The sequence below is a fragment of the Sturnus vulgaris genome, chromosome 8 (assembly GCF_052056855.1).
Source record: "Sturnus vulgaris isolate bStuVul1 chromosome 8, bStuVul1.hap1, whole genome shotgun sequence".
NCBI classification, from domain to species: Eukaryota; Metazoa; Chordata; class Aves; order Passeriformes; family Sturnidae; genus Sturnus; species Sturnus vulgaris.
The window spans coordinates 24,494,270-24,520,548 of NC_142250.1; the positions used below are offsets into that span (position 1 = coordinate 24,494,270).

The following is a 26,279-nucleotide window of genomic DNA, read 5'->3' on the forward strand; positions in this document are numbered from 1 at the left end:
AATGATTGGCAGCAAGATAATTAAGTGTGGAGTTTTAAAATGCCAAGGGACCACTCCAGCTGAAATATAGTCAATTAAAAAAAAATTACATTAATTCCTAGTTCCCCCCAGCTCTCCAATCTAGAGTTTCAATTGCTTCCAAGTTGTCTTTCTGTAGTTGCTACGTGAGCACTGCAGGTGCAGCGAATGTACAGGGCCACAGAGACCCTGGCTGTGACCACGGCAGGTGCTTTCACCCACAAAGGGGTAAAAAGGGAATAAAACTGCTATTCCAGTGCCTATGTTCTCTATTTCACCTCGATGATGAGCAGTGATGAAACACTCAAGCCGAGATGGGAACCGCAGCTTTTTGTGTAACTCGTGCTTCTTGGAGCATTTGGTGCAGGCTCTGCTGGCTCGGGTCCATCGGGCACAGTGTCAGTTCCTGGCAGTGAAGCGGTTGCGGCACCCGCTCTGCTGCCGGGGCCGAGGCCCGTGGTGTGGGGGTGCCCAGCACCGCGGCACGCAGCCCCACAGGCCTGCGCCGCCAGACTACAACTCCCAGCGTGCCGCTGTGCGGGCGGCCGTTCCGCCACACTCGCCCCTTCGTGAGAGCGGATCAGCCGTTGCCCGTTCGAACCGGCCAATAGCGGCGGGGCAGGGCCGGCCGCAGCCAATGGCGTCGCCCAGCGCGAGCAGGGCGGGGCCGAGGGGGTGGCGCGGCGGGCCAATGGGCAGGCGGAGCGGCAGGTATGAGATGGCGGCGGGAGCACCAGCGCCCGGCAGTAGCAGGTAGGAGCGGGATAGCGAGATCCCAGACACCCCCTCGCCCCGTCCCGGCGCTCTCCCCTTGGCCCCTTACTGCCGGTTAACGGGTCGGGCGCCCCGTACCAGCCGGTGGGCAGGCGCCTGTCTATGTGCTTTGGCCCGCCCATTGCGGCTCTGCCCATTCGAGCCGCGCCGTCCCCGCTGCCGCGCCGCCCGCCGGTGTCCCGGCACCTTAACGGACCTGTCAGGCTCAGTGTTCTGGCGGCTCCGGAACTCGGCCGAGCCGCCGCAGGGGTTGCGGTAGGTGCCCGTGTCCCCGCGGGCCGTGCAGCGGGGCAGCGCTCCCCGCAGCATCCCGGTGCTGCATTGCAGGGAAGCGCCGCCCGCTCCTCTGCAACGGGAGCGGCTTCCGCCGTAGCCGCCCGCCTCGGGCACGGGGTGTTCCCGGGGGGTGACAAGGCGCCGTGCCTGCCGTGCAGCTCCGCCCGGCCCCGCTGCTGCGGGGGCCCCGCCAGGCTGCGGCCGGGCTGGCCCGCTCCTCCTGCAGCCGCAGAGCCGGCGCCGAGCGCTTGGCAGTTGCGGGGTTTGGTAGGGTGATGGCACTATATAGACTTGCTTTGCATCCAGCCCTCCTTCTCCTCTGCTTTGTCCGCTCTACGCGTTATTCTGGCTTTCGAAACACAAGCAATGTCAGCTTCACGGAATTTGCCTTTAGCTCATACTTCTGTATGCATCACCATTCTGTAACCGCTGCAATAAAATTGCAAGGACTGCATGAGCACCTCGCTAGAACAGTGTCGTGTCGCATGACTGTTGAAAGGCTGCAGTATTTCCCCCCCCACCATACGTTTGGTGTGTTGCTGCAAACTCAGTATCCTTTGAATGATAATTCTTGTGGATAAATAAATGCAGTTGAGGGCTGATGCCTCTTACTCAGCCTGATTCACAGTGGTGTCATCCTGCTCACTGCTGAGTGGCACTCATCCCGATGGCACTTGCTCTGCTTGTCTGGGGGCACTGCTGTGGTGCCTGGGCTGGGGCAGAGCATTGCCCTGCCAGGCGGGATGAAGAAATGGTGCTCATTGCAGCATGTTTGGGCAGCGAGTGTCTAAAATGCTGGACCTGGTAAAGGGATGCGTATGCTCAGTACAGCTGATACTTTAAAAATGCCCTTTTGGATAAAGCATTTTTAACATAACTGGATCAGCCTAAATTACTAGATTTCTTTTTTTTTCCTGTGTTGGCAGTTGTCCTTAGGATGTATTCCCCCGCTCTTTATCCCCCACCAAGCGATTATGTTAATGCAAAGCCTGAAGTACAAGTTTCCTCCAGCACTGCCTGTCACCCACAGGTAGCACTACAAAATCGATCTCTTGCTTTGCTGGTCTATCACCACACAGGCCACAAAGCTTGCTTTTTTTGTGTTTTTGCCCATTTCCTCTCATCTGGAGAGAAGTGCAAGTTAGCTAGTAAAGCTTGCTTGCTCTGTGTGTGGTATTGTAGCATGCTGACTTAAAGACTGGAATTAAAAGCTGGTTGTCCTAAACTCCTTACCAAATGTTACTGAACACGACAAAAGATGATTTGTGTGGGTCTCTCTCTTCTGTTTGTGGTCTCTCTAACCTCTGCCTGGTTCTTCATAACTGAGAATGAAGATTGCAGTGTGCCAGAGAGCTCAGTTTCAAAAGAGAAACATCTGTCTGTTTAATGAATTCATTTAATGTCCAAGTCGAGCAGCGACTAAATGCTTTGCCAGGCACTCATGTCGGCCATTTGATACGGCAGGGGTGGGATGAGCACAACAGAAAAAGCCATAAAGCATCTTGCTAAAATGGCTTGATAGAGTGGACATCAAGCGCTTACATCATAAATAGGTTATGAAAGGAGACACAGTTGCCGTCTGTGTTTTACTGGAAATAGGAAAATGTTCACTGTAAACATGACTTGATGGCAAAAAATCAAAGTGATTTGGTGAGGGTCAGGCAGGAAAAAATGGTTGGTTTCAGAGTTAAAGCCAAGTCTGAATACGTGGCTACTTTTCTCTGAAGATAGCCTGGGAGCTCAGGACAATTTTTCACACATTGCCTTTTCTACAGCTCTCTCATGAGAATCTTTGAGACCTAGACTTGTTTTGACCCCATACTCAGTCCAAGTCCTGTGGGGTATGCATCTGAACCAAACTCAAGGCCATGTTGTATTTGCAGTATTTTTATATGTTTGCATGTAACACCCTGTCCTGTTCCCATCCAGGGTGGGATGGGCTTTGACAACAGGATCCTTGTTCTGCTACACTTCAGTTTATTGTCTGCTTGTGTGAAGGGGGAGCATTGCTTCCCACATAGCCCAAAGCAGCATCGGAGTCTCCTTGCCAGCCTGGTCGTTGCCTTGTTGCTGTGTGCACATTTACATGCCTATGAAAATGTCACAGAGCTTCGTTATCGCTCCTTTAAAGGTGCCTGGGCATTTAGTTCAGGCTGAAACTGAAGCACTGAGTGCTAGACACTGCTGGGAAATCAAATGCCTTGTCCTAAAGGTCAAAAGTCCTCAGTGTGTGTTGATTTAGTAAGTGACATGAACAGATGGGAAGGAGATGAGGGAGCATGGAAATGTTTGCTAATGTCAAATGGTTCCACTGAAGTCAAGTCCATCTTGGAAATACTGTCCTTCTGTATGTTGGGTTGGGCTCCTGGTCACAGCTGAGGCCTTATATATTCCAGCTCGTTCGTTATATATTCCAGTTTATATATTCCAGCTCGTTCGTTATATATTCCAGCTCGTTCTGTAGGATCTCATTTTCACTTGCCCTGCAGCTGGAGGCAGGAGCAGGGAGCCGAGGCATTTTCCTTGGCCTACACTCTGCTGGGTTCAGGCACAGTCCTGCTGTGCTGCTGCTGTGTCCAAACTTGCACTGTGATCCTAGGGACTGACACCATGGGTTCCTGAGTTCCCAAGTCACAGGGGGTCCTGGAGTCAGCATGGGCTGAGAAATGGGAGGAAATGTGGCTGCTTGGTGAGATAAATAGGCTGAAGTTTTTCAAAGCTTCACAGGCCTGGTGTGTCCCTGGCCTCTTACCCTGGTAATGCATCACACTTACCGTGTTGTCTGACAAGAGCCCTTTGCTCCAAAGTGCAAAATCCTCATTCCTTGACTCCTGGCCTTTCTCACCTCTACACCAGGTAATTGCAATTAAGCTATCTAGAGTTTCCTCATAAATTTTATTTTCAGAAACTATAGATAGCAGGGAATGTGATAAGCTGCTTAGTAATTGCCTGCCAGCTGGCTTACAGGAACTTTTAATGTGTTTGCTTTTTGGCCTATAAAGCTTTAATAATTTGGACTCCAGCCAAAACATCCTTTCTTCTTGAGCGGTAATGTGGCAGCTCTGATTTTCAGAGGCAGGAATTTCTCCGGGGAAATGGCATTAGTTTTTCTTCTTGTTTTTCTGGAGTTCATACTCAAGGTTGAAACACAGCTTTATGGTTTGGGACTTGTATATGGGCATTCCTACAGCCCTGCTTGCAAGCTGTCTTATAGCAGGAGACAAGCATGCTGTGGCTCTCCATGCCTTGGAGAGCAGGAAACCTTTTAGGGAACATCCTCGCAAGCTCTTGGGGGTTCCTGGAGCTCTCCTCACGCACATACCACTCTGCATTCTCTTGAGTGGCCCCTAGAGCACATGTAAATATATCACAGTTCCCTGGACTCTGCAGTGAAGCAAAGTTGATCTAGCGAGAGATGAACTGTCAGGCAGAATGGGAAGAGAAGCTGTATCTCCCCAGAGTTACATAACGTGACACTATAGGTTATTGTCATATAAATTCTGGTATCTGTGTATAGTATTCCAGTTTTTGACTGCCTAGCCTGCCCAGATCCCCTTCAAAAGCACTAGACCCCCACACTGCTCAGTTTGGTGAGTTAATTGGGCTGCTTTGAGAGTCTCTGTCTCTCTGGTGCTGCATGCTGTGCTGCTCTGTTTATCTGTGTGCCTCAGCAGCCCTGACCAGATGTCACCAGCTTATTTAAATGCTGGCATGCATCCAGGTGTTCCTCATCGCAGTTCCAGCTTGTAAGAGTTTACACATCTGGAGCAAGGGATGTGGCCTCTGACATACTCAGTGGTGTCTGCAGAGGCTTGCTGATGAGGAGGGATTTGATGTGCTATCATCCTTTGCAAAAACCACTGTGATACAAAACGCAGATGCAAGGATGCAGCTTGTTCACTGCACCTCTGGAGCGTCGTGGAATTACAGAAGTGTAGTGAATAGAACCAAGAGCTGTGATTCCTGGATACCTTCATCCTCTGTATTTGCCAGGCTGTGACTACAAAACCTCAGCAACAGTACTGTGAGGAGCTGGTTGTGGGTCCTGATCCAGGTCTCAGTATCCTCTCAGTCCAGAAAAAGCAACTGCAGTCAAGCAAACCTGTGAGTCCTGCAGCACACTGTACTCAAATTGTAGTACTTTGCTCCAACACCAGACTACCAATTGATGGTGGGATGGAATTCCCAAATGTGTTCTGGGCACCAGATGATGCTACCAATTTTGAGTATCATCCTGTGGGAGGGCTGGAGGAAAAGATCCATCCTGCCTTGGTGGGTTGCTCTGAGTTTCCAGACTGGTTGCTACAATAGCTTGTTAACTTTGCTGTGTTGTTTTTGTGTAATTGCTTGATTTTTCATGTCAGAAGTAAACCTGATTGTTATGGGCTGCTGTTTATAGATGGTAGTTCTGCTCTGACCTGGACATTAGCTTGGAGCTACTGGACTGAGAAGCATCTTGATGGTGTGTCTTTGCTGGTCTGAACTCCATTTCATCCTGCCTCTGAAGGATGCCCTAGGACTCTTACCTTCAAGAGTAAGGGTGGCAATCAGAGGTGTGTGCAGCAATTTTGGATTGCTAGAGGCCAAGGAGGTATAGGTAGGACTGAGCCATGCCTGTTATTGACTTCCATCCAGTACACTTAACATGAGGAAATAAAGAGGGTAAATATATTTTAAAATGAGAAGAGCAAGGGAATGCTATCATTATTGGCAACTGGAAAGTACCCACCAGCACACTGGGGATATGGCAGACAGATATTTGGTGGGAAATGGCTGTGGGGCATCCTCAGTCTGTGTCCCACCCTGCAGTGAGAGTCTGGACGTGCCTCAGAGTACCCTGTGACGCTGCCAAGCTTCTCCAGCTCCCTGGCACTGCTGGCTTGTCTCTGCCTCACCAGCAGCTCCCAGCCAGTGCATGGAGCTCAGCTCTTGCCTCCTCAGCCCCATGTCCCAGCCGTCCCTGCCTGATAGCTTTCAAACCAGCTCCTTTATGCTCAGTCCCATGTCACCTCTTGCACAAAAGCTGGATTTCTTCTAAATGTCTGCAGTGTGACCTGATTATTTTTCCTGTCCTTCCTCGCCCTCCTTTTTAATAGTGTCTACAGAAAAGCTGGCAGAGTTCAGTTATATCAGTTATGCTGACTGATAGTGCTGCCTCTTCTCTTGGGATTCCTTCTCTTTTCTGTCCCTCCAGCATTCATTTCAGATTTAGCTATCAGCCCTCTAAAGACAGGGTATTGCCTTTGTTCTGTTTGTACAGCTCGGAGCACAGCGGAGCCCCCAGCTGTGACCGAGGTTCCCAATGCCACAGTGATAAAAGTGAGCAGATCAGTAACGAGAAGAGGCAGCTGCTGCCATCTAAAAAGATTCAGTTTTGGTGCTGGTTTCAGTGAAATCGGGATTGGATCTAAGGCTCCTCTTCTATTGCTGCTCCCAGTAGGAGTTTATATTAAAATAGAGACACAAATGCATTGACAGTCATGAGAATCAGAGCAGCATTCCTATTTAACACTGTTTGACTGTGTTAATCTAATCTTAAGGCAGACATATGATCTTGCAGATCTTTAATGTAAAATTACTGGATTTCTGGTGCTGGTTGCCTTTCTACATTTTTAACAGGGTCGTGGGTAGTCAGCTGGGCCATCACAGAGTGTGGGACCACTCGGACCTGGGTGGTGGTGCTGGGAAGAAGACTTGATGAGGAGCAACGCTGTGAACGTGCAGTTCCTCTCTAAGGCACCCCTTGGTTCTTTCCCTCCTAGCACTAGAAGGCATCTGGATGCTCTGATGTTGTGATGTCTGATTGAAGTACTGCTTGATTGACTTTAAAATATTCCAGTGGCTATTATTAAAAATATCACAAGGAATTCACTCAGGTCAAACTTGAGAAATTTCATGCTGAAATGCAAATTTCTTGATGTTTCACATATATCAAGCTGTCTTGTTATTGTTTTTTTCTTTGATGCCGGTAATATATTGCATTTTCATTTTCTTCCAAAGCACAGACCCCCACCCCTCTGAACGCTTTTATCTTTTCAGATAGGTCCATCTCCTCCAGGTTCACATCACAGATGTGTAGCCAATGTTGCCAAGATCTACTCTGAGTCCTTTATTGGCACAGAATTTGAATTCATAGATGATAGGAATGACATGGATAACCAATATACCTGGTTTCCAAAAGGTTGCCAGGAGTTGGATTCGTTCCAGATTGTTGAGCACAGGCCACCATCACATAACAGCAGCTTTCTTAGCCAGCTCCTTGCTGTTTAAATTGTATATTATTATCTGGTTCTCATAGCCAAAAGGCTGAATCACTCTATGTAAGCTATTTAAATGTGAAGAAAGCAAAGCAAAAATTAAAAAGGCAGTGTTATCTCATAAGGCTTACTTGTGTCAAAGCTAGAGACAGTAGGCAAGGACTGGCACCCACTGTGCTGTGCACTGTGCACTCATCACAAAAGGACTCTGCCCCTGAAGACCTTATGAGTATAACCCTGGGCAAAAAATTACTGTGTGTTTTTCTTGACATTTTTCAGAGGCTTATCAGTCATCCTATGAAGAGTTAGGGTGCCAAGTCTGAGGCCTGAATGTGATCTTTGTTACACCATCTTACAAGAATGTCAGTCTGAAGTACAGCCCTCAGAGCAACTTTAACTGTGAAGTCACTTCTAAAGTCTCTGCAATCCATTCCCATTAGATTACTTTTATTTTTTTGTTCTTTTTTAATCTAGGAAATAATTTGTCTTCTAGTCCTTTTGTACTTAAAATGATTCCATATAATTCCACTATGGTTCTTTCATCTCTCTGCAAAATCTGGGATGGCTCCTATCTGGCTCTGGAAATACTGTCTTCAGACATCCTCATTAATTGATTCCTTACTCTGGCACAACATAGGAAACAATGGTACTTCTCCCTCCCTGGGGAAATCCGAGCCTCTGTGCATCTGTCCTATGTCCCTTTGTGCTTAGTCAGGCAGAGAATTGTTCATGTTTTGTGTTCTTCAGCACTGCCTGCTTATCACTCTGCTCTTAGTATTTGGTAGCAGCCTGGCTCTTTCTTACAATCTAAAGATTTTGTTATTATAGAGGGAGATTTTCTTCTATTATCTGCCTTATTTTCAAAAGCTCTTTAATCCTTTTACTCCTATATGGTAAAACTTCTCTACTGTGGTGTGTCTGAAGCATAGGGCCTTAGAGATGACAAAGTGTACAAAGTGTGCAAAATGGCACTGGAGATGGATTTTGCCCACTGAATTAGATACATCAGGCTCCTCTGAAATCTTTAGCTTTCAGTGTATCTGCTTTCCCAGCTAGACAAACACACCTGATGCCTTGCCCCAAAGACACCTCTTCCTTTTCTTTCTTTTTTGCCTTTGTTCTCCTTATGCTCTATTTCATGTTTCTTGAACCTTTCTTCTACCACACGTATGGACTTAGAACAATATCAAATCTGTGAAAGCCACTAAACCAGCTCCATCTCACCTATCTAAATGCAAGCTTGCTGCCACGTGAAGTAATCTGCCTGCTTGCAGAGTTCTTGCACCACAGGTTTGATCACCAGGTTTTGGCAGTTAAAGTCTCATTTTTGTCCTAGTTTCCAAGGCATTTCCCTGGCCTGGATCTAGTTACCTTAGGGATTAATTGATCCATCATGATTTTGACCTCCTGCACCATCCACTCCCCATGAAATGATGGGGCTGTCATGCCTGAAGCAAAAACGTTGTGTGTGACAGACAGCTTTCTTTGTGACTTGGCTGGGATCACAGGCTTTGCCTCTGAAGGATACTAGAATGGCAAGAATCTCAGCACAATATAGGACCCATTTTTTTTAATCTGCTGTCTTAATCACAACCCTATTAGAACAAGGTTTTATTATTCATTGGGATTTGATTATATTCATGAGACTGGAGAGGAAGCTATTTATTCCTTTATTTTATTGTCTTTTGACGTGTCATAAAGTAATCTGAGATCACAGCATATAGAAAATATAAATCTGTAATTGCAAGCAAGGAAAAAAAAAGGCAATAAACTCCATGAATACATGTTTGTCTCCCCTTTGCTGCTGTTATATAAACTGTGAGTGTAGGTAGAGTACATCCATCTCTCTTTTTTAACATGAAAACAGCAGATGGGGCACATGGCTCTTTCTGAAGGTTATGGTGTGTGCAGCAGTGAGGATTGGCAGGGTTATTGTGTGTAAAGCCAGTGGGGGCTTTATCTTTGCTCAGAAATAGGGGTTTGCTTCACATTTCCATTTTGATTAGCAATAATGATACAAAAGCAAATTTTCTGTGCAAGGAAGAGCTGCTAATAAAGTGACCTTTCAAAATTAAGTAGCTCATTGAAGTGCCATATCACAATAAGCGTATACAAGGCTGGTCCCAGCTGCAGCAGGCAGGGAGACTGGATGGGAATCCAGAGAAACGTGGAGCAGGAATCCTGAAGTGGATGAACGGCACATGGTGGCACAGTAATGGTAGCAAGGAGCAATGGCCAGGTGCTGATTCCAGCTCTGAGGGGCAGATTTACGTGCTTTGTCTTTGAAAGGATCTGAAAGTGTCAAAGGCAGGCATGGAGAGTGTTTCTAGTAAGGTTTCTGGGCATGGGGTTGTGCAGTTAAGGAACTTGGCTATTGTCCTGCCAGTGCTGTAACATCAGTTGTGCTTGGATGCTGTTGGGAATGTGTTTGCATGGCTTTACTCATGGTAAACACAGGGTAGACTTGGAACTATTTTGTGGATTCCTCTTGGATACAGGTGGAAAGCACTTAATACCACGCTGGTCCTAATTCAAAACCCTGGTTTCTATGTAGGAATTATTTGCAGTTAAACTCCAGCTACGCAGCCTTTGGCAAGAGACATGAATCAATTTGTCCAGCTTTTCTTTTCTGTTTTGTCCCTGTGTGAAGGCTGATGCCCAGTGTGTGCCAAGGGGGCCTTTCAGACCCAATAATGCGCCCTTGTGTCTCGTAGCATGCGTGGAATTTGCATAGGCTGTGCTGGGACAGGCAGGTTTCTTTTGTTACTGGAAACAAGGAGCAAGTTCTTTTCCCTGTCTCTGCTTCCTAATGCCTCTTCAAAAGCTCTCAGCACTCATGTAAGAAATTTACTTTTTTCTATTTATTTTTGCATTAAATGTTGTTGGACTTTGTGCAACTTGTAACACAGGCTGTGCAGAGAAGTCATATCAGTCAGTGCTAGTTGACAAAATTGTTTAATTTTCTTTTTGTGAATCTAGATATCTAATTGTCAGAGGGAAGAGATAATCTGTGATGCTTGATGTAACTGCTGCAAAGTATTTGCATATCTTCTCTGTGGGGAAACAAAACTGCTAGTGAGTGAATAACAGTGCACGGATCATTGCAGGCAGGGTCAGTGGGCCTATACACTTGCTATTAACCCTTCTCAGGATCTGTATTGCCACAGAATGAGTTGTCATGGATTTCAGGCAAAGGGCTTGCTCCACATTATGGGCAGAGCTGGCACTTGTTTGTGCATTGTAGCCCTATGCAATGAAATGCGAATATGATCAGATCAATTGGCAGTTGCTTTTTGGCAGCTGATACCGAATTGTTGCATTTTGGTCTTGATTTATTGCAGATAACAAACTGCCGAAAAACAGACTGAGAGGTGCTCAGCAAAATATGGCCCCCATTTGGAATCAGCAGTGTGCTTGCTAGGCCACTGAGACAGGCAGCTGGGAGCCTTTTAGAGCTTTCTAAAATTTTAGATGACCTGGCAGATTGCCTTGCAGTCTGCCTTGCAGACCTTCTTCCTCTCCATCCTCTTGAAGGCGTCTTTGGCATCCATGGAGAGCAGTGTAAAAGGGAGGGGGTTTGGTATGGATTCTCACGATGCAGGAGTTGCTGAGAGCCTCATTTCCTCTTGTTTCAGCAAGTATCTTTCTTCTTGTGGAGCCTGAGTCCCAGCTTCTGTTCTGTTATTCTGATCACGCATCCTGGAAATCCTGGATATAGTGTTTCAGGTCAAAAGCATACAGCAGTAGCTCAGAGAACTGTTGGGTTCACAGATACTGCATGGAGGTGGGCTGGAGTTCAGGTGACTTGCCAGTATGTGCTTTGATGTCTTCCTGTCATGAGCTACTGTCAGTTTGCATCAGAACAGGAAGTTGTTGAGGTGTCTGAACTAGCAGTGGAGTGTTCTGTTTCTTGAGCCAGTGAATATGAGGTTCAGTGGGCTGCAAACACTTTTGGTGGCAGCTGTGTTGAGCAGTGAGCAGGAATGCCCAGCATGGTCTGAACACAATGGCGTGGTCTCCACCCTTCAGCAGTGAGCAGACGAAGATCAAGGTGCTCCAGTCTTCTGTAGAAAAGCCTGTTTTGAAGGGAAAGCCCTTATGGGCTTGGGGGTGTTCAGCAGAGCACTTGCTGCCCCACATCTGCATCTAAGGAACTGACGTGACCCCTGGTACATAAGCACAGCATCTCTATTAACTGTGCACTTGACAGCTGCTCTTGGAAAATGGTGTCCAGTGAGAACTCTCAGGATGGATGTAGAAAGAGTGGAAAGTATTATATAAGAGCTAAAGAATGATTAAAGGATTGGAGAACGTCACAGGGTGAAGACACACAGTATGTGCAAGCTGAGTGGGTAAGGATCCTCCTCTGAGAGCCCTGGAAGAACTGGCACACCCATTCCCAGAGCCAGGCTGTCCCTTTATAGCTGAGTATGAAATCAGGACAGTTGCTCATGACTGGAGAATAATGACACTAATTCCCACCTTTAGGTAAAAGAGTGGCAGGAGAAGCAAGCTGGGCAATTCTAGCCTGTGGGCTTGACTTAAGAAACATGAAAATGTTTAAAGCAGTGATGGGAAGATGGTAATAGAAGACCTAAAGGCAGATGGAAATTGGGATAAAAGTATGAGCATTAAGAGTGCTGATTAACATAAGATATCTCTTTGATAACTCTTTGATTAGATTTTCAACATGGTACATGTACCTATCCTCTGGTAGGGTTATGTACCTGTTCGAGATAACTCTTATCAGAGCAGCACCTCGGGTGCATCCCTTTTCCCAAGCCACATGAGAAGCTATGAAATGAAGAAAGCAGATGTAAGTAGAGAGCAGGGAGGACAGATAAAGGGCATGAAGGGATGACAAAGAGAACTGGATGAGCTGAAAAGGAATGATGTAGGTGAGAAGTTAGGAGAGGTTCCTCAAGGATTGATCTTGCATGGCTCATGACAATGAGTTCTCACTTGCTCCAGACTCAGAGTGTGGAGCTGGCACAGAGCAGTAACCAAAGGGTTCGTCACCTGGGAGCATTTGACCACACTTTCAGCAAAACTGAGGGTTCAGTGTTGTTGCACATTTATGACCTTAAAAACAAAGTCCCAGGAATAGGAACTATATTTGTTGATAGAAAGGTAGGTATGATGGAATGGTGATGAGAACTGGTGAGTGTAAGCTGGCCATGAAAAAATTTGCACTGCTTTTCAGACTTTTGGGCCACTGGGAGTGAATTTCTAGGGAGGAAGGGAGATAAAACCAAACTTATGACTTAAAGCAACAAGTTAGTGTAAAATATTGGGTGTCATTTCTGCCAGAGCTAATAGGATGTAGATACAGTGAAACAAGTAGTAGAGATGCAGATATAGTGAAAGTTTTCATTGGGTGTTGGCATGTGTTGCCTATGCCACCATCACGCTGTGGAGTGCTAGTCTTAGGCTGTGTTGTACAAACAGTCCAGAAATTATTTTGCTCCATAGGGAAATGTAACTGTGCTGAACATTCACCGAAATCAGACAGTGCTGTTGGTGTAGACTGGTAACTCCCATGTCAGCAGATGTCTCCTTCGGGGCAGACCAGCTGGCTGTACAAACCAAAGTGATGAGGAGTTAGTGTATTTTTTTTTCCTCTTTCCCTTTTTTCAGTGATGCCATCTGCAATTTTGTCATCTGCAATGACTCCTCACTCCGCCGCCATCCGATCATCTTCAATCCTGACTTCTTTGTGGAAAAGCTGCGCCATGAAAAACCAGAGGTGTTCACTGAGCTGGTTGTCAGCAACATTACCAGGCTCATTGATTTGCCTGGGGCAGAGCTGGCCCAGCTAATGGGAGAGGAGGACCCAAAGCTGCCTGGGGCAAACAGCACAGCCTCTGGATTTTTCCGTTCTCTGATGTCTCTGAAGCGCAAGGGTGAGTATGGATGGCATGAAGTCTGGCACCCACCTTTAGAGTGATGCTGTCATCATTTGTTACACTTAGTTTACAAAACTTTCAACCCCTAGTTTTGAACTCGTGTGGAATGCTTAATACTATGGTTTCATAATCTCTGGGGATGCCACTGTTAGAAAGGAGCAAAACAGGCCAGGAAAGTGGTCCTGGAAATGCCCTGCACTTTGAGAACACCCTTCTTCTGGGATTATTGCTGTGGTGTATGTCAGGCTGGCTTCGGTGGGTCAGCTGCCCACTGTGCAGCTCAGAAATCTGTAAGCATCTTCCATCCAAATGCCAGTGCTGCTCTGATCCTGATCCCAATCCAGTGAGTCAGTGACAAAGCTTTGCCAGCTGACTGATGAAGCCCAGTTTCAACTCTGGGAGGTGACATATCTCTCTTTCTCTCTTAGACGAGCATTCCACCGGAGTTTTCTTCTGCTAAACTGACTATTCTTATCTTTTCTCAAGTTCAGCTATTTTGGTTGTGAAACTTTAGCCCCAGGCCCTTCACAGAAGTCTTCTTTGGAGTGTGGTTGTGTTCAGATCCTTTCCTCTTCAACGTCTGGCATTTACCACTCTGTTGAAACTAAAAGGGTGTTCTAGATGTGTGTGTGTCTTCTCCCACCTTTGCCTACACTCAAGGGGGAGCCTGGTTCTCCTGATAAGTTCAGTTAAACCTTCTCACTCATCTAGACAGAAGCAGCCTCCATCTGGGCCCCTCACATTCCTCCTCAGCTCTGGTTTGCCAGCTTAGACTGGCTGGCTGCTGGCAGAGAAGCTGTGAGCTGCCTTAAGATGTTGGCAGCCTGAGGTTGAACACTTCTGATAAGTTTTCCCCTTCCTTTGAGCAGTTCTGCTATTGTGAGTATCTCAGACAAGGGATCTATTGCTATGGCATAGTTTCACTACAGCTTTTTTCTGTCTTCAACCATTATATAATTTCTCTAGATGTTTCTGATTCTACCAAGCCTATTCCTTCACTGTGTTTCATAAAGACAAGCTTTGCAGCCCCTCTGGTGAGGGAGAATTTTGTGGTGGCATCTTTAGCCCTCCACTTCTGTCAGACCTGGCAAGAGTCCTGGTGCATACATTCACCCTAGGAAAATAAAACACTTCAAGTCTTTTAGCATCCTTAGATGAGAATTACTTAATATTGCCATTACTTACTTTGCTGCTCCTTGATAACAGGTCTTCATGCTGTCCCTAAACTGCAGTTAGACTGTTCTCATACCTGTTATTGCTTCTGCCTCTTCCCAAAGTGTAGCAGGACACGTTAAATTCAAGCGCTTGCCACTTGACAAACAGAAGTGAGTGAGTGAGTAACCAAATTGAAAGTGTTTTCTTAGTGTGTATGGACCCCCCATATTCTTGTCAAAACCTTCCAGCAGGGTCTAGTGAGCCTTCTCCAGCTCAATTTTTTTATTAAATTATCTGTACTCTGTTGGAGCACTGCTCTTATCAGACCTGACGTCTCCTGCTAGCTCTCTTCCCCAAGAGCTCTGCCTTCCCCCATTCAGATGTCACCATGGCCGTGTGTCACTACAGCTAGCAGATGTTTCCAAGTCTGCTGGCTGCACTCCCAGGCTGCAACAGCAGTGTCTCCCAGCATTGACAGGCACTGTCTGTGAACTCCTTGGCCAAACTCTGAGAAAAAGAAGTTTGTGCCTACAGAGAAAATCAGTTTCATGTACTCTGTGTTTCATCTTGGAGCCATCATTTGTTTTTCTTCATCTTATAGACCAGCTAGAACAAACAAGTTTTATTTTTTTCAAATCCAGAGGCCAAGGACCATGGAGCTCAGAGCTGATCAAACTGCAAATACTTACAACTTCTTTGAGCATCAGGAAACTCAATCTTTTGCTGCTGCTTAGTTTCAGAAGCAATCGTACAATAACATCTAAGCCTTTGTAATGCAGCATCCATTCTCCAGCCACGTCTTTCAAGTTTCTTTGAGAATCAAATTCTCATTCAGATACTAGCTTCTGACTTCAAAACTAAATCGAATTTGTCAGGCCCTGCATGTCTCAAGAAGATGTATTTTCCTCTTCTATTCCTGGCCACTGTTGATTCTATCTGTTGAAAGTCTAATGAGTTTAGATTTCTTCAAGGACAAGAATCTTTTGCCGATCGTTCTCTCCCTTTGCACTCAAAGCTTTCAGATCTTTCGTGTGGATCAAGAGCTCACATTGCCTTCCTTTCTCTTGCAAGACTGAAGCATGTGCTTTATCAGAGTGAGGTCAGAAAGTTCTTGATTTAACAGGAGGCTGGAGTTCCTGGTGGCTTACCATGTATTTCAGAAGTCCTAGAAGAAAGCAGAACATTCTTCAGGAGGAATAAATTTAGTTACACAGGATGGCTGCTAGAGAAGTGCATAGGGTTAACCAGGTCTCTCCCACATGCTGTGAGCATCAGTACCAAGAGCAGTAAGATCTGTAGTACAAGAGACCAAAAGCAAGTAAAATCAAAATGAGATATGAGGGGAAAAAAAAAAAAAGCAAGAGAGCTTGTGGGGGAGATAACTTTTATCAGACCAGCCCATGCATTGCTTGGATTGCTGGACTATCAGTTGTAGCAGTAAGGAGAGAAACCTTCAGTGCAAATAGTGCAAATGTCCAGCCTGCCCTCAGAAGTGACCCATGTTCCTGGCGGTCTGGTCATGGAGAAGGGAAGAATATTCTTTTCTTATATCTGTTGTCTCTTTGAAGCCTAAGTGCAAGGGCAGGACAAACCAGCTCTGTACCTGGTTCCAGTTCTCAGTCCCAGTCAGCATGTTGTGATACAGTCTATCCAGTATCTTGTCTCCAGTCCAAACCTATATGCATCTGAGGGAGGAAGTGTGGTGCCCAGAGTTCTGGTTGCTGCCAGTGAAGTCTCTGGGAGTTGTCTCCACTTTCTGAGGGACAGATCATACTGGCTGTGTGTATTTGACAGAAAAATCCATTCAGTAGCAAGACTGCATTTATTAGAAAACACTGTCCTTCTGGATAATCACTGTCTCACCTGGGAAGTTCCTGTGTGGACAAGAAAAGTATTCTACATTGGTTCAACAAACGCCCTTCAGTTAAATGGACTTCTCATCTAATGTTTCCTTCCCTGCAGGAATCCCCTTCCTTTCAGTTCAGTTGCTACCATCTTTTGGGACTACAGTCTGTGTTACTTACTGGAGTTCTGGAGCTGGGAACTTATGCCCAATCTCAATCCCATAAGATGGGAACAGACTCCAAGAGTGAGAGGAGCCCAGCTTATTGCTTTGCTACTCTCCTTCTGCCTTCTTTAGCTTTCATACTTTACTCAGACCAGGGCAGCTAACATGGAAGAGAGATTCACTGAGATGAGGAAATTCCATGTTTTACCCATGCCTGAAAAGGAAGCCAGTCAGATCATGTCTGCTCTCCCTGGTAGTGCTTATTTGCCTCTCCCATAAACTCAAAGCTGCAGCTCTTCTTTCTGTTCCACTTCATGTTAAGCCACAGTGAGGATTAATCCGGATGTTTCTCTCACGGTGTGGAGTGTGCCAATGTGTCAGGCACCAGGTCTGTCCAGGTTCTTACATCTGCTTTTCCCACTTTGCTCTTTTCATAAAGTCTAGGTTTGCATATTCTATGCCATTTTAAACTGAAGCGTCTGTTCTGGTATTGTTTTTTCTTCAAGGGCTAGAGAATATTTGCTTTAGCTGATAAAAGCTGTAATTAAAGTGAGGTAAGAAGCAGGATGATGAAGCCCATGTGAGTACAGCATGGTGAGATGAAGTGACTTATTTTAGAGTGTTTGTGATATCTCACATCTGTGAGGGTCTTTGTGACCTTCACCCTTAACATTTTGGGGCACCGGTCTTTGCATGTTGAAATCCTGTTCTTTGGGGAGCATTAATTTCTGTGGCTCTTGGGTTCTGAGCTGTCTGAACACGTTGTCTTCTGCTCTGCAGAGAAAGGGGTGGTGTTTGGCTCACCACTGACAGAAGAAGGCATTGCACAGGTTTCCCAGCTAATCGAGTATCTGCACAAAAGTAAGTGGCTCTGTTTGCTGTCTTCCTATCCCAGTGGATATCTGTCTGGCCCACATCAGGTCTCTGGTGCATACAGAGTGACAAGCTATGAGCACTCCAGCAGCAGGAGTTTGGGACTGCACTGGGCAACTGTTCCCCAGAATTGCCTAGCAGATAAGTTGGTCTATTTCCCTCTGTAAAAGGACTTTCTGTACTGATAGGAGACAGCTTGAAGTCATGTTTCTGAATGCAGTTCCCTGAGGTTTGCTGTCAAGCTCTGGAAAGAGGAGGGAACTGCTTTAGTAAAAAGGTGGGAAATCAGCCTCTGATTATTCAATGCCCTTTTTTCTCCCCTCTGCTGAGCAGATCTAAGAGCAGAAGGCTTGTTTCGAGTGCCAGGCAACAGCATCAGGCAACAGATCCTAAAGGATGCTCTGAACAGTGGTACAGATATTGACCTGGACTCTGGGGAGTTTCATTCCAATGATGTGGCCACCCTACTTAAGATGTTCCTGGGTGAATTACCAGAGCCTCTGCTGACGCACAAGCACTTCCATGCCCACCTCAAAATTGCAGGTGAGTGGGCAGCAAGAGGCAGTGATGGGTAGCAAGAGGCAGTGATGGAACTGGCCTCCTAGAAAGCACACTAGGCTGTGAATGCATTCCTAAAAGGCAGCATAAGAAGGAATCTTCCTGCCACCTCAGCCTGGTGATAGGAAGCCTAAAACTGGTTAACGAATCAGACCAAGTCTGCCTAGATCATTCTTCTCTCAGATACCACAGTGGCAAAGCCCACAGTGTTAGCCTGGGTCTCCATCTGTTTTATGTCCAGGGTTCTGAGCAAGTTGTGGTTTCTATGTATTTAATAACTGTTATTGAACTACCTTATGTGAACTTCCTCCATCTTGCCTTCAAGCCATCACAGCTCTTAGCAGCTCTGTTGTTCTGTGGGAGGAGTAGCATAGATTTACACATCAAGTGGGGAGCTTGGGAGCTGGGGGGAAGAGAGATGGAGGGCCGAGAACTGTGCAGGGGTTTGGAGGAGATCTGCATATGAAGAGGAAAGGATAAGCGGTTGCAACAGACTGCTCTGAGGGAAGGTAATGTATGTCCTTCATGTTCTGCCTTGTGATTTGGCAGACTTGACGCTGTTTGATGAGAAGGGGAATAAGACCAGCACTCCAGACAAAGAGCGCCAAATTGAAGCCCTCCAGCTGCTGTTTTTGATCCTTCCCGCTCCCAACCGCAGTCTGCTCAAACTGCTGCTGGACTTGCTCTACCAGACTGCCAAGAAGCAGGACAAGAACAAGATGTCTGCCCACAACCTTGCCCTCATGTTTGCACCCCACATCCTATGGCCCAGAAATGTGAGCAATGCCTCAGTGTCTGTGGGTGGGATATTGCAAGGTAAAAAGCAAGGGCTTGGTAGGGGAAAAACCAAGATGAAAGATTAAGTACTGACACAATGATGTGAGGGTTGGAGGCTGTGATGGAGAAGTGGGAGCCTTCTGGCAGGACTCAGTTCCAGTGTTCAGCCCAGACCTGCCATGGGTCTCATTTGCAACTTATGCATCTTCTTTTTCAGTAAAATTGAAAGCATAGCACAATCATGCTTCTTCTTAGAATGTCAGCTCCAGGAAAACCTTGCAGATCTTTCTTCAAGGTTTCTTATGCTGCTGGTGAGCTGCTTGGCCACCACTGCTATGTGATTCTTCTCTCAGAGCAACTTTGGCTCTGTGAGCTCTGCTGTTGGCATGCTATAAGCCCTGCCTGCTTGTCATGTCATAGTAGAGCTCCTGCTGTGGCACTGTGTGTGTCTGTGCCCCAGAAGAGACCCCTTCTCCTCCCCTTCTAATCTATGTGCCTTTGGCTGTGTCCCCTTGCCAGGTGACAGCAAATGATCTTCAGGAAAATATCACAAAACTGAACAATGGAGTGACCTTCATGATCAAACATTCTCAGAAGCTCTTCAAGGTAAGTGTGCTTTGGCATCTTGCTCTCCTGCCTCCATCACCAGGAGACTAAATGCCCCTTGTCCAGACAGATCCCACATGTTGAGTGTATATTCTGTGAGCTCTCTTCTGTGGTAGGAGAAGGAGACTTTGTACAAGAAACTGTTCCTATAGTGACTAGGGAGGAGGTCTTTGCTGGCAGGCAGCCCTGGAGGTGGCTTTGCCAGGGCAGGTCAGCAGCACGGTGCAGTGTAACACTCCCCTCTGCTGGACACCAGCACCTGCTGCCCGGCAGCAAACCTGGCTCCCGAGGGCAGGTACACACCGAGCTACACTCGGGTTCCACCAGGATAAGGAAATGGAAGGAGTTTATCCTGCCTGAGTGCTGCCAAGAGCAGAATACCTGATGCAGTGGGTTGTTTTGTTGTGAATTTTTCTGCAAATGGTCATCAGCCCACTGTTGTTACAGGCACTGTCCAGCTCTGAGCAGGGTGCTGTGGTAGGACAGTCAGGAGTGTGAGGCTTTCAACTGTTCCTCCAAGGAAATGTTTCTACAACAGACAGTCTCTTGACTTCTCAGGGCCTTCCTGGTTCACTGGAGGCATCTGCTCGCTGCAGAGTCCTCCCGTGGAGAGTTCTCCTTCTACCTTCTTTGTCAGGCCCCAGTTTGGCCAGCTCAGAGCTGGCGCAGTTATTTAGAGCAGGGTTCCACAGGAACTTTTCCCTACTCTGAGTTCCACTTGTGCTGAATATCTGCATGTAAAGGATACTGTGAACAGAGATTGCATCGGGGACATGAAAATCCATGGCTTTGTTTGCCCAAAATGGCTGAGTCTTGATACAAGTGGCTTGTGTTGTGTGGTTGAAAAGCAGCTCTTGCTGGAGCCACTGTTGCCCCAAGGCCAAAGATATTAAACATACATTTGGCCTGTTCTCTGCTCATCATCACAGGCTCCGGTGTACATACGGGAGTGTGCCAGGCTACACTATCTGGGATCCAGAGCCCACACATCCAAGGTAAGGCCAGCAAATGCAGTGCCTGCCCTCCATGAAAGGGCAGAAGCTGTGATGCTATGAAGGGATCTTTGGGACTGATAGAAGCTGAAAACAAACCAAGTCATTAAAGAGGATCTGTCAGAGGGCAGGAGCAAGAGAAGCATATGGTGTGGTAATGCAGGCTGCTGCATTAGGGAAATTGGACAGAGTTGAAGCATCTGTTAATCAAAAGCACAGGGAAAGAAAGCTACAAGGTTCTGTTTAGCAGCAAACCTGCTCCCTGTGCCCAGTACATGCAGCACCTGCTCCTTCACAGGGCGGTGCCCTCCAAACAGACAGACATGCCTGCTGCCATGGCCAGGATGCTTGGCAGAAGTGCTGAGATAAAGGCTACTTGCTGCCACTGGGACAACATTTTTGTCTTGCCAGCAATGAAAGCAATGCTTCCCTGCTTCATATATCTGCAGAAGGGGGAAGATGCATGGCAAGGAGCTGCACTGACCCTTCTCAAGCCTGGAAGGGCTTCTGCAGCTTACATCTGAGAGGGGAGGGAAGAAGCAATGGGGTCACCTTTTTATTGCTGTCACCTCTTCCTGGCACAGGGCCTGCTGATGCAGTGCTGCTGCAGAAGGTTAGGGAGAACACAGCCCTGTGCATTCACTGGGGTTGAGGCAGCTCACGAGACTGTTCCTAGCCTGGCTTAGATGGGTGGCTCATTGGGATTAAAGCATGGCAAGCAACTCCTGTCTCCACTTTCCCAGGACGACCTGGATTTGCTGACGTCTTCAGGCTCCAAGGAGCTGCAGCCCCTCAAGTCTCAGAAGCGAAGCCGGCTGGACTCTTGCCATCAGGAGGAGACCCAGCAGCGCACGGAGGAGGCACTGAAGGAGCTCTTCCAGCACGTCCACAATATGCCTGACTCTGCAAAGAAGAAGAAGCTTATCCGGCAGGTAGTGTGGGGAGGAAAGATATCTTGGGGTGCTTGTCAGCACAATCTTGGGCACAGGGCTAAAGACAGGGCCTTCTTGAGAGCTGTTCCTAATCCTGGGCAGTCTGGGGAAAGTGGGCTCTGGGCTGTGTAAGGGGCAGAGCTGTAAGAAGAGAAGAGAGGAGGAGGAGGTGTCCTGGATGTTGCTGTACCAAGCAGCGCTTTTGAGCTTTGTTTTTCAAGCTAGGGACTTGCTAGCAAGCAGTTTCCCAGTCCTGATCATGGCCTTGTTGAGCTTCCTCCCTCAGAAATGGAGAAGTTTCTTCCCCTATTGCCTGCAGAGAGTGGACAAACTGGTCTCCTCTTGGTCTCAGACAACTTGCTGCACCAGACAGACTGGTCAATATGGTCAGCACCACTTGTGGCTGTCAGCCTCCAGCTGCTGCCCAGCCCAGCCTTCTTTCTGCTCCCAACATCTGTTGGTTTTGGTTAATTTGGTAGCCAGCACAAAACACCTTTGCACCCAAACTCCCTGTAATCCTGGGTGGAAGGTGTGGCCTTCCTCTGCTTTCTTCCTCCTGCAGTTCTGAGCTGCACCTCCGTTTTAGGGGGTGAAAGAGAGATACTGAGCTCTGGGACAGCAGGTAGAGCAGCACACAGCAGTAAGGGACAGGTATAACTGTGCTAACATATTGCCCTCATGTTTCCTCCTAGTTTAATAAGCACCCAGCAGTTCTGACTCCTGGCTCTGATGTGCCCACATCCCCAGCACCGCGACGCACCCGCTCGCGCTCCTTCAGTGGCCTCATTAAGGTAAAAGCAGCCTCTGACCCTTGCTCTCCACTGTGAATTTCTGATGTTGCTTTTTGCTTCTGTCTTGCCCTGCCTTGAATGAGACCCTCAAAGGGTAGGGACTCCTCAAAGTATTGCCTGCCAAACACCACAGATCCACTGGGGCAGAAAAGACAGCACAGTGACAATAAGCCTTGTTAGTGTAAAGTGTAATTGTCTTGAAACACATGGCTGTAGGATCTATGCATCTTTCTGGAGAATTGATTGCTTCCTGAGATGAGATGAGGATTGACAGGGAGCTGGTCACGTAGTCTAGCATGTTAGCATGGGTTTTAGCACATTATGGGCTGTTCTACAGCAGCATGTACCTGCTTCTGACAGGCTGGGCTCCTGGCCAGGCCTCAGGTCATCTCTCAAACCCTTTACAATCAGACAGGCTCATCCTAGTGGTGTGGTATTTCAGGTGGCTCTGCTTTGCAATCTTTGTCCCAGCTTGGCTTCCTTTTTTTCTTTCCCAGCATTCAAGTGCTTACCAGCAACGCATCCTGCTCCTTCCCTTTCTTTTTCACTTTGCACTCTAAGCACTAGCCAACAGCCCTTTCTTCTTACAACAGCGAAAAGTTTTGGGAACTCCAGTTATCCTAGAGAGGAAGAGCAGGGATACCACACCAGAGCCTGTGCGGGTCAGCAAAGAGAACATCCAACTGGTAAGACCTGCTCCCAGCACCACTGAAGCTGCTGGTGGGGAAGTGTGTGAGGGGAGTTTGAGTGCAACTTCAGTGATCCCTGGGGAGCTGTTCTCTGCCCAAGAGAAGGATTCCAAGTTTCTTCTGTACGATAAAATAAGGTCCTAAAAAGCTGCTCTAAGGAGAGCAGAGCAGATGGCAAGGGCAGCATCGGAGCAGGGATGACAGCACTGGGCCTCTACTCCAGTCTTGTCTCTCTGGCTGTGTTCTGCATTGCCTTGTGCCCCCTTCCCTCTCTCTCATCCTCCTCCACAGGTTGTACAAAGGCTGTTGCCTGTATGCAGTAGTGTTGTCCCTTAGCCCAGACATACCAAGAGTGGATTTGGGTGGTACAGGCTGCTCCAAGGGAAGGCTTTGGGTGCCAGTTCATTCACCAGCTCTCTACTCCTTGCCCTTTCTTGTCCAGTTACAGAAATGTGGCTCTCCAGCTCATATATCCCAGATGAAGCTGAAGTCTTTGGAAGGCCAGAAAGAGGTGAGATACTTTCCCTTATCCCCCATTCCTCTTCCTGCAGGGAACCTGGTGTGCTGAAACCTGCCAAGGTGACAGCACACACTCAAGGCTCTATGACAGCTGTGGTGCCCCAGCTCGTAGCAGTCTGCTCCATGCTGAGCTGCAGGCAGGTGACATGCTGGAAGCCAGACCCTGAAGGGTCTTACAGCCCTTCTGCCTGTAAGGTGGCAGGCTGACTGTTGCAGGAAGCAGAGGGAAGCTGGCAGCACAGGGTAGTGCTAACAGCCTGTCGAGGTGGCAGTGGGACAAGAGGGTGGTGCAGCCCAAGACCGACTTCTGTGTTTGTTCCTATCTGCTCACTGCCTCATCTAGAACTTTAGCAAAAAGTGTGAGAGGCTGACACCAGGGAAGGGTCCTTGCAGGGGGACAATGTCAATCTTTTTTTGAATGATATTCTGTGTCTCAGGCATTCAACTGCTCTCATTATCTGCTACAGGGATCCTGCAGACGCATGCGAGCCCGCCTGCTTTCCAAGGATTCATCATCCCTCTGAATGCCTCGCACCAATGCATGGGTGGGGATTGCCCAGCCTCACAAGCTGTGAATAGAAAATGTGCTGCACTGAGAGGGGAGTGCTGCTCACGGAACCCTCAGCAACACAGCAGCACTCATGAAACTGGACCTTTGCAAGGATTGCAGGGATTTGTTTCTTTCTGTATATAAACTATACTTCATTCTACTATGGGGCAAACCACTATCTAACCAAAACTTGTGCAGCATGTCTGACCTGCTGGCTCTGGGAAGAGCTGGAGTGCTTGCTTACAAGGAGAGCCCTGTTCTTTGCAGGGCCCTGTGTGCATGCCCAGCTTTCTCTGTAATGTTGCTAGGCTGTATTTTTTTGCTTTTCTGCTCTGAGTTTTTAACACGTTGGCTTGTTTTTGCTTCCCCTCCTGTTAGCAGTGAGAATGATGGGCTGTAACCCTTACCCACATCCTGACATCTAAGCTTGCCTCCAGTTCTCCTCTGGAGACATGCCCTTCTCTGCTTCTTCTTGGCTCTGTTTTGCTCTGCTGTTTCCAAAGGGCTGAAGCACACAAACGGTACAGAGCATGGGGTGGGCCTGGAAGGAGATGCTCTGGATGCCATCTTTTCAAGTAGGGCCGGGGAAAGCAGCTTCCCCAATAAAACTCATCCCTGTATTTTAGCTTGAGTTAGAGACAGCCCATGCTCACTGCCTTCATGTTTCAGTGGCACAGTTCTGAACAGGGAGTGTCTTGGCTTTGTGTTTACCCAGGGAGGCTTAAGCTGATGAGAGCAGGAGGCTGGCGAAGGCTGTCTGGGGCAGAACACCCTAGTCTTTGGAAGTTAGGGTGCCTGGGGCAGGCAGTCTTGTGGCTGTGTGTGAAAGAGAGGTGAGAGAGGGCTCCATCCCTTTATGATCTGCTGCAAATGGTGCCAAAGGCTTTGGCTCAGGATACCTGGATGGCTGGTAAGGCAACTGGCTGATTAATCATTAAACTGAGGGAAAGGGCTGAAGCTGGGTTCAGCTCTTTGGTCTGAGCTGCAGAAATTAGATGAAACCTTCTAGATACAGGATAAACCCCAATCACAGCTGGCCAATGTCAGCAGTCTCGTTAAGCCGAAGTGCCAGTCTTGCCAAGAACCTGTCTGCAAACACTCTGAGGTAGGATACGCACAGGGTCACTACTGTGAAATAAAGATTTAATCAGCTGGGGGACCATCTAAACACTTCTTAGCCCTTCTCAGCAAAGCAAATAATCTCTGGAATCCAATTATATTTGTCTTCTAATCTTTAAGAACCAGCAGCCAGCAGGAGTTAGAGCTCTGCTCTTGACAGCTTTCTGAAACAACTGGTGGCAGGAGGTGTGAATATTGGGATATGAACAGGGAGTTCAGTCTGACTGGCTGGAGCTGTCAGAACAGGGCATTGCAGCCCTGTGCAGCTTAGCTGGAATTTGTCACTTTTTTTTAATTGTGAATTTTCTTTTTAAGAGAGAAATCTTTGTGCTGCTCTGTACAAAGGATGGTTTTTGCTACTTTATCAGGGATGCTTGTCCCCAGTCTGACCCCAAGTTGGAGCCTTGAAAATATAGGGGGTAGGGGGAGTGTAGATGTGTGAGTTGGGAGTTGCTGGTGTTAGGAGCCTCTGTAACAGCAAAGAAAGAGCTCTGGTTCTTCAGGGACCAAACCGATGATGATGCTGTGAGGAAGGGCAGAGGCTGTTTGCTGCGGTAGTAGCATGTGCTTTTTGGATATGTCTGTAATCATTTCCTCCAGAGGCTGAAGCTGTCTGTGTGCTTTTCTCCGAAGGGCACCGTGTTTTTCTGACTGCGCTTCTGCCCTGTCCCTGTAGCCTGCTGTTAGCAGAGACTTGGGAATCTCAGCTTTGCCTCTGAGCAGAGATGAGGCACAGACAAAGGTCAAGTGGCAGCACAAGGAGACCTGGGTCTGCTCCTGCTAGCTCTGCTCTTACTTGCATTGGGGGGCAATTTCTGGGTGAAGCATTTGTTCACCTCTCCTCTCCCCATTTTCCCTACTTGGCATCTCCTATCTCTCTGGATGGGTGACTGCTTGGCAAGGCAGTCTTGTACCTAAAACTAAATACACTGCTCCCATGTAGATGAGACTAGTGTAGCTCTCCACTGGCCCCCCTTACTGATGGCTCTAGTTCAGGGGCTCTGTCTGGCTTCTGGCACAGCTGAGATTTGTTCAGCTCTAAGTTACCTATGGGGCATTGGCCAGGCCTTCTGCATGCCTTACCTGCTAAGGGGGTGGGTGCCGTCTCCAGACAGGGCAGTCCCAGGAGGGGTTCAGTGCCTGGACTTTAGTCTATGGTGCTGGGCTCGCTATGCTGTGGACGGTGGTTCCAGATTCCACCCCTAGGACCGTGGCTGTTGCAGTCCCAATGCATTCACACTGTCTCCCAGGCACGGGAGAGTTTTAGTCATGCTTGGATGTGTCTTGTTTGTCTTCCCTGTGCAATGACTCATAAGGATTCTTCTTCACAGAGCAGCCGCTAACTGTTCCCAGAGTCTATCATTTCCAAAGTATTTTTAATCTTTGTCCTTATTTATATATGCTATGTCAGTACTGTTGCAGACTGTTGCCTTTCTGTATGTTCATGTGAAAACACCACATTAAATGCTTTTATTTTTA

The 26,279-nt window shown here is 47.5% G+C and overlaps 1 protein-coding gene across 2 annotated transcripts; it reads left to right on the forward strand.

Moving 5' to 3' along the window:
• Positions 1-713: 713 nt before the first annotated feature.
• On the forward strand, positions 714-26,279 carry ARHGAP19 (Rho GTPase activating protein 19). Of its 2 annotated transcripts, none has more exons than XM_088169221.1 (12): positions 714-771; positions 12,963-13,228; positions 17,175-17,255; positions 17,601-17,810; positions 18,375-18,601; positions 19,122-19,208; positions 20,138-20,203; positions 20,944-21,132; positions 21,825-21,923; positions 22,517-22,609; positions 23,055-23,123; positions 23,599-26,279. In XM_088169221.1, exons 1-12 carry the CDS (start codon positions 737-739, stop codon positions 23,653-23,655), a joined length of 1,479 nt encoding a protein of 492 aa, XP_088025347.1. In that variant the 5' UTR covers positions 714-736; the 3' UTR covers positions 23,656-26,279. The 2 variants fall into 2 exon arrangements, with proteins under 2 accessions (XP_088025347.1, XP_088025348.1); XM_088169222.1 differs by lacking the exon at positions 714-771 and adding an exon at positions 10,029-10,163.

Excerpts from the sequence above, each read along its gene's own strand:
- ARHGAP19 (XM_088169221.1), top strand. The coding sequence starts at position 737 with ATGGCGGCGGGAGCACCAGCGCCCGGCAGTAGCAG. Across the intron at positions 17,811-18,374 it reads TGCCCACCTCAAAATTGCAG|ACTTGACGCTGTTTGATGAG; the intron begins GTGAGTGGGCAG and ends GTGATTTGGCAG. Across the intron at positions 19,209-20,137 it reads ATTCTCAGAAGCTCTTCAAG|GCTCCGGTGTACATACGGGA; the intron begins GTAAGTGTGCTT and ends TCATCATCACAG.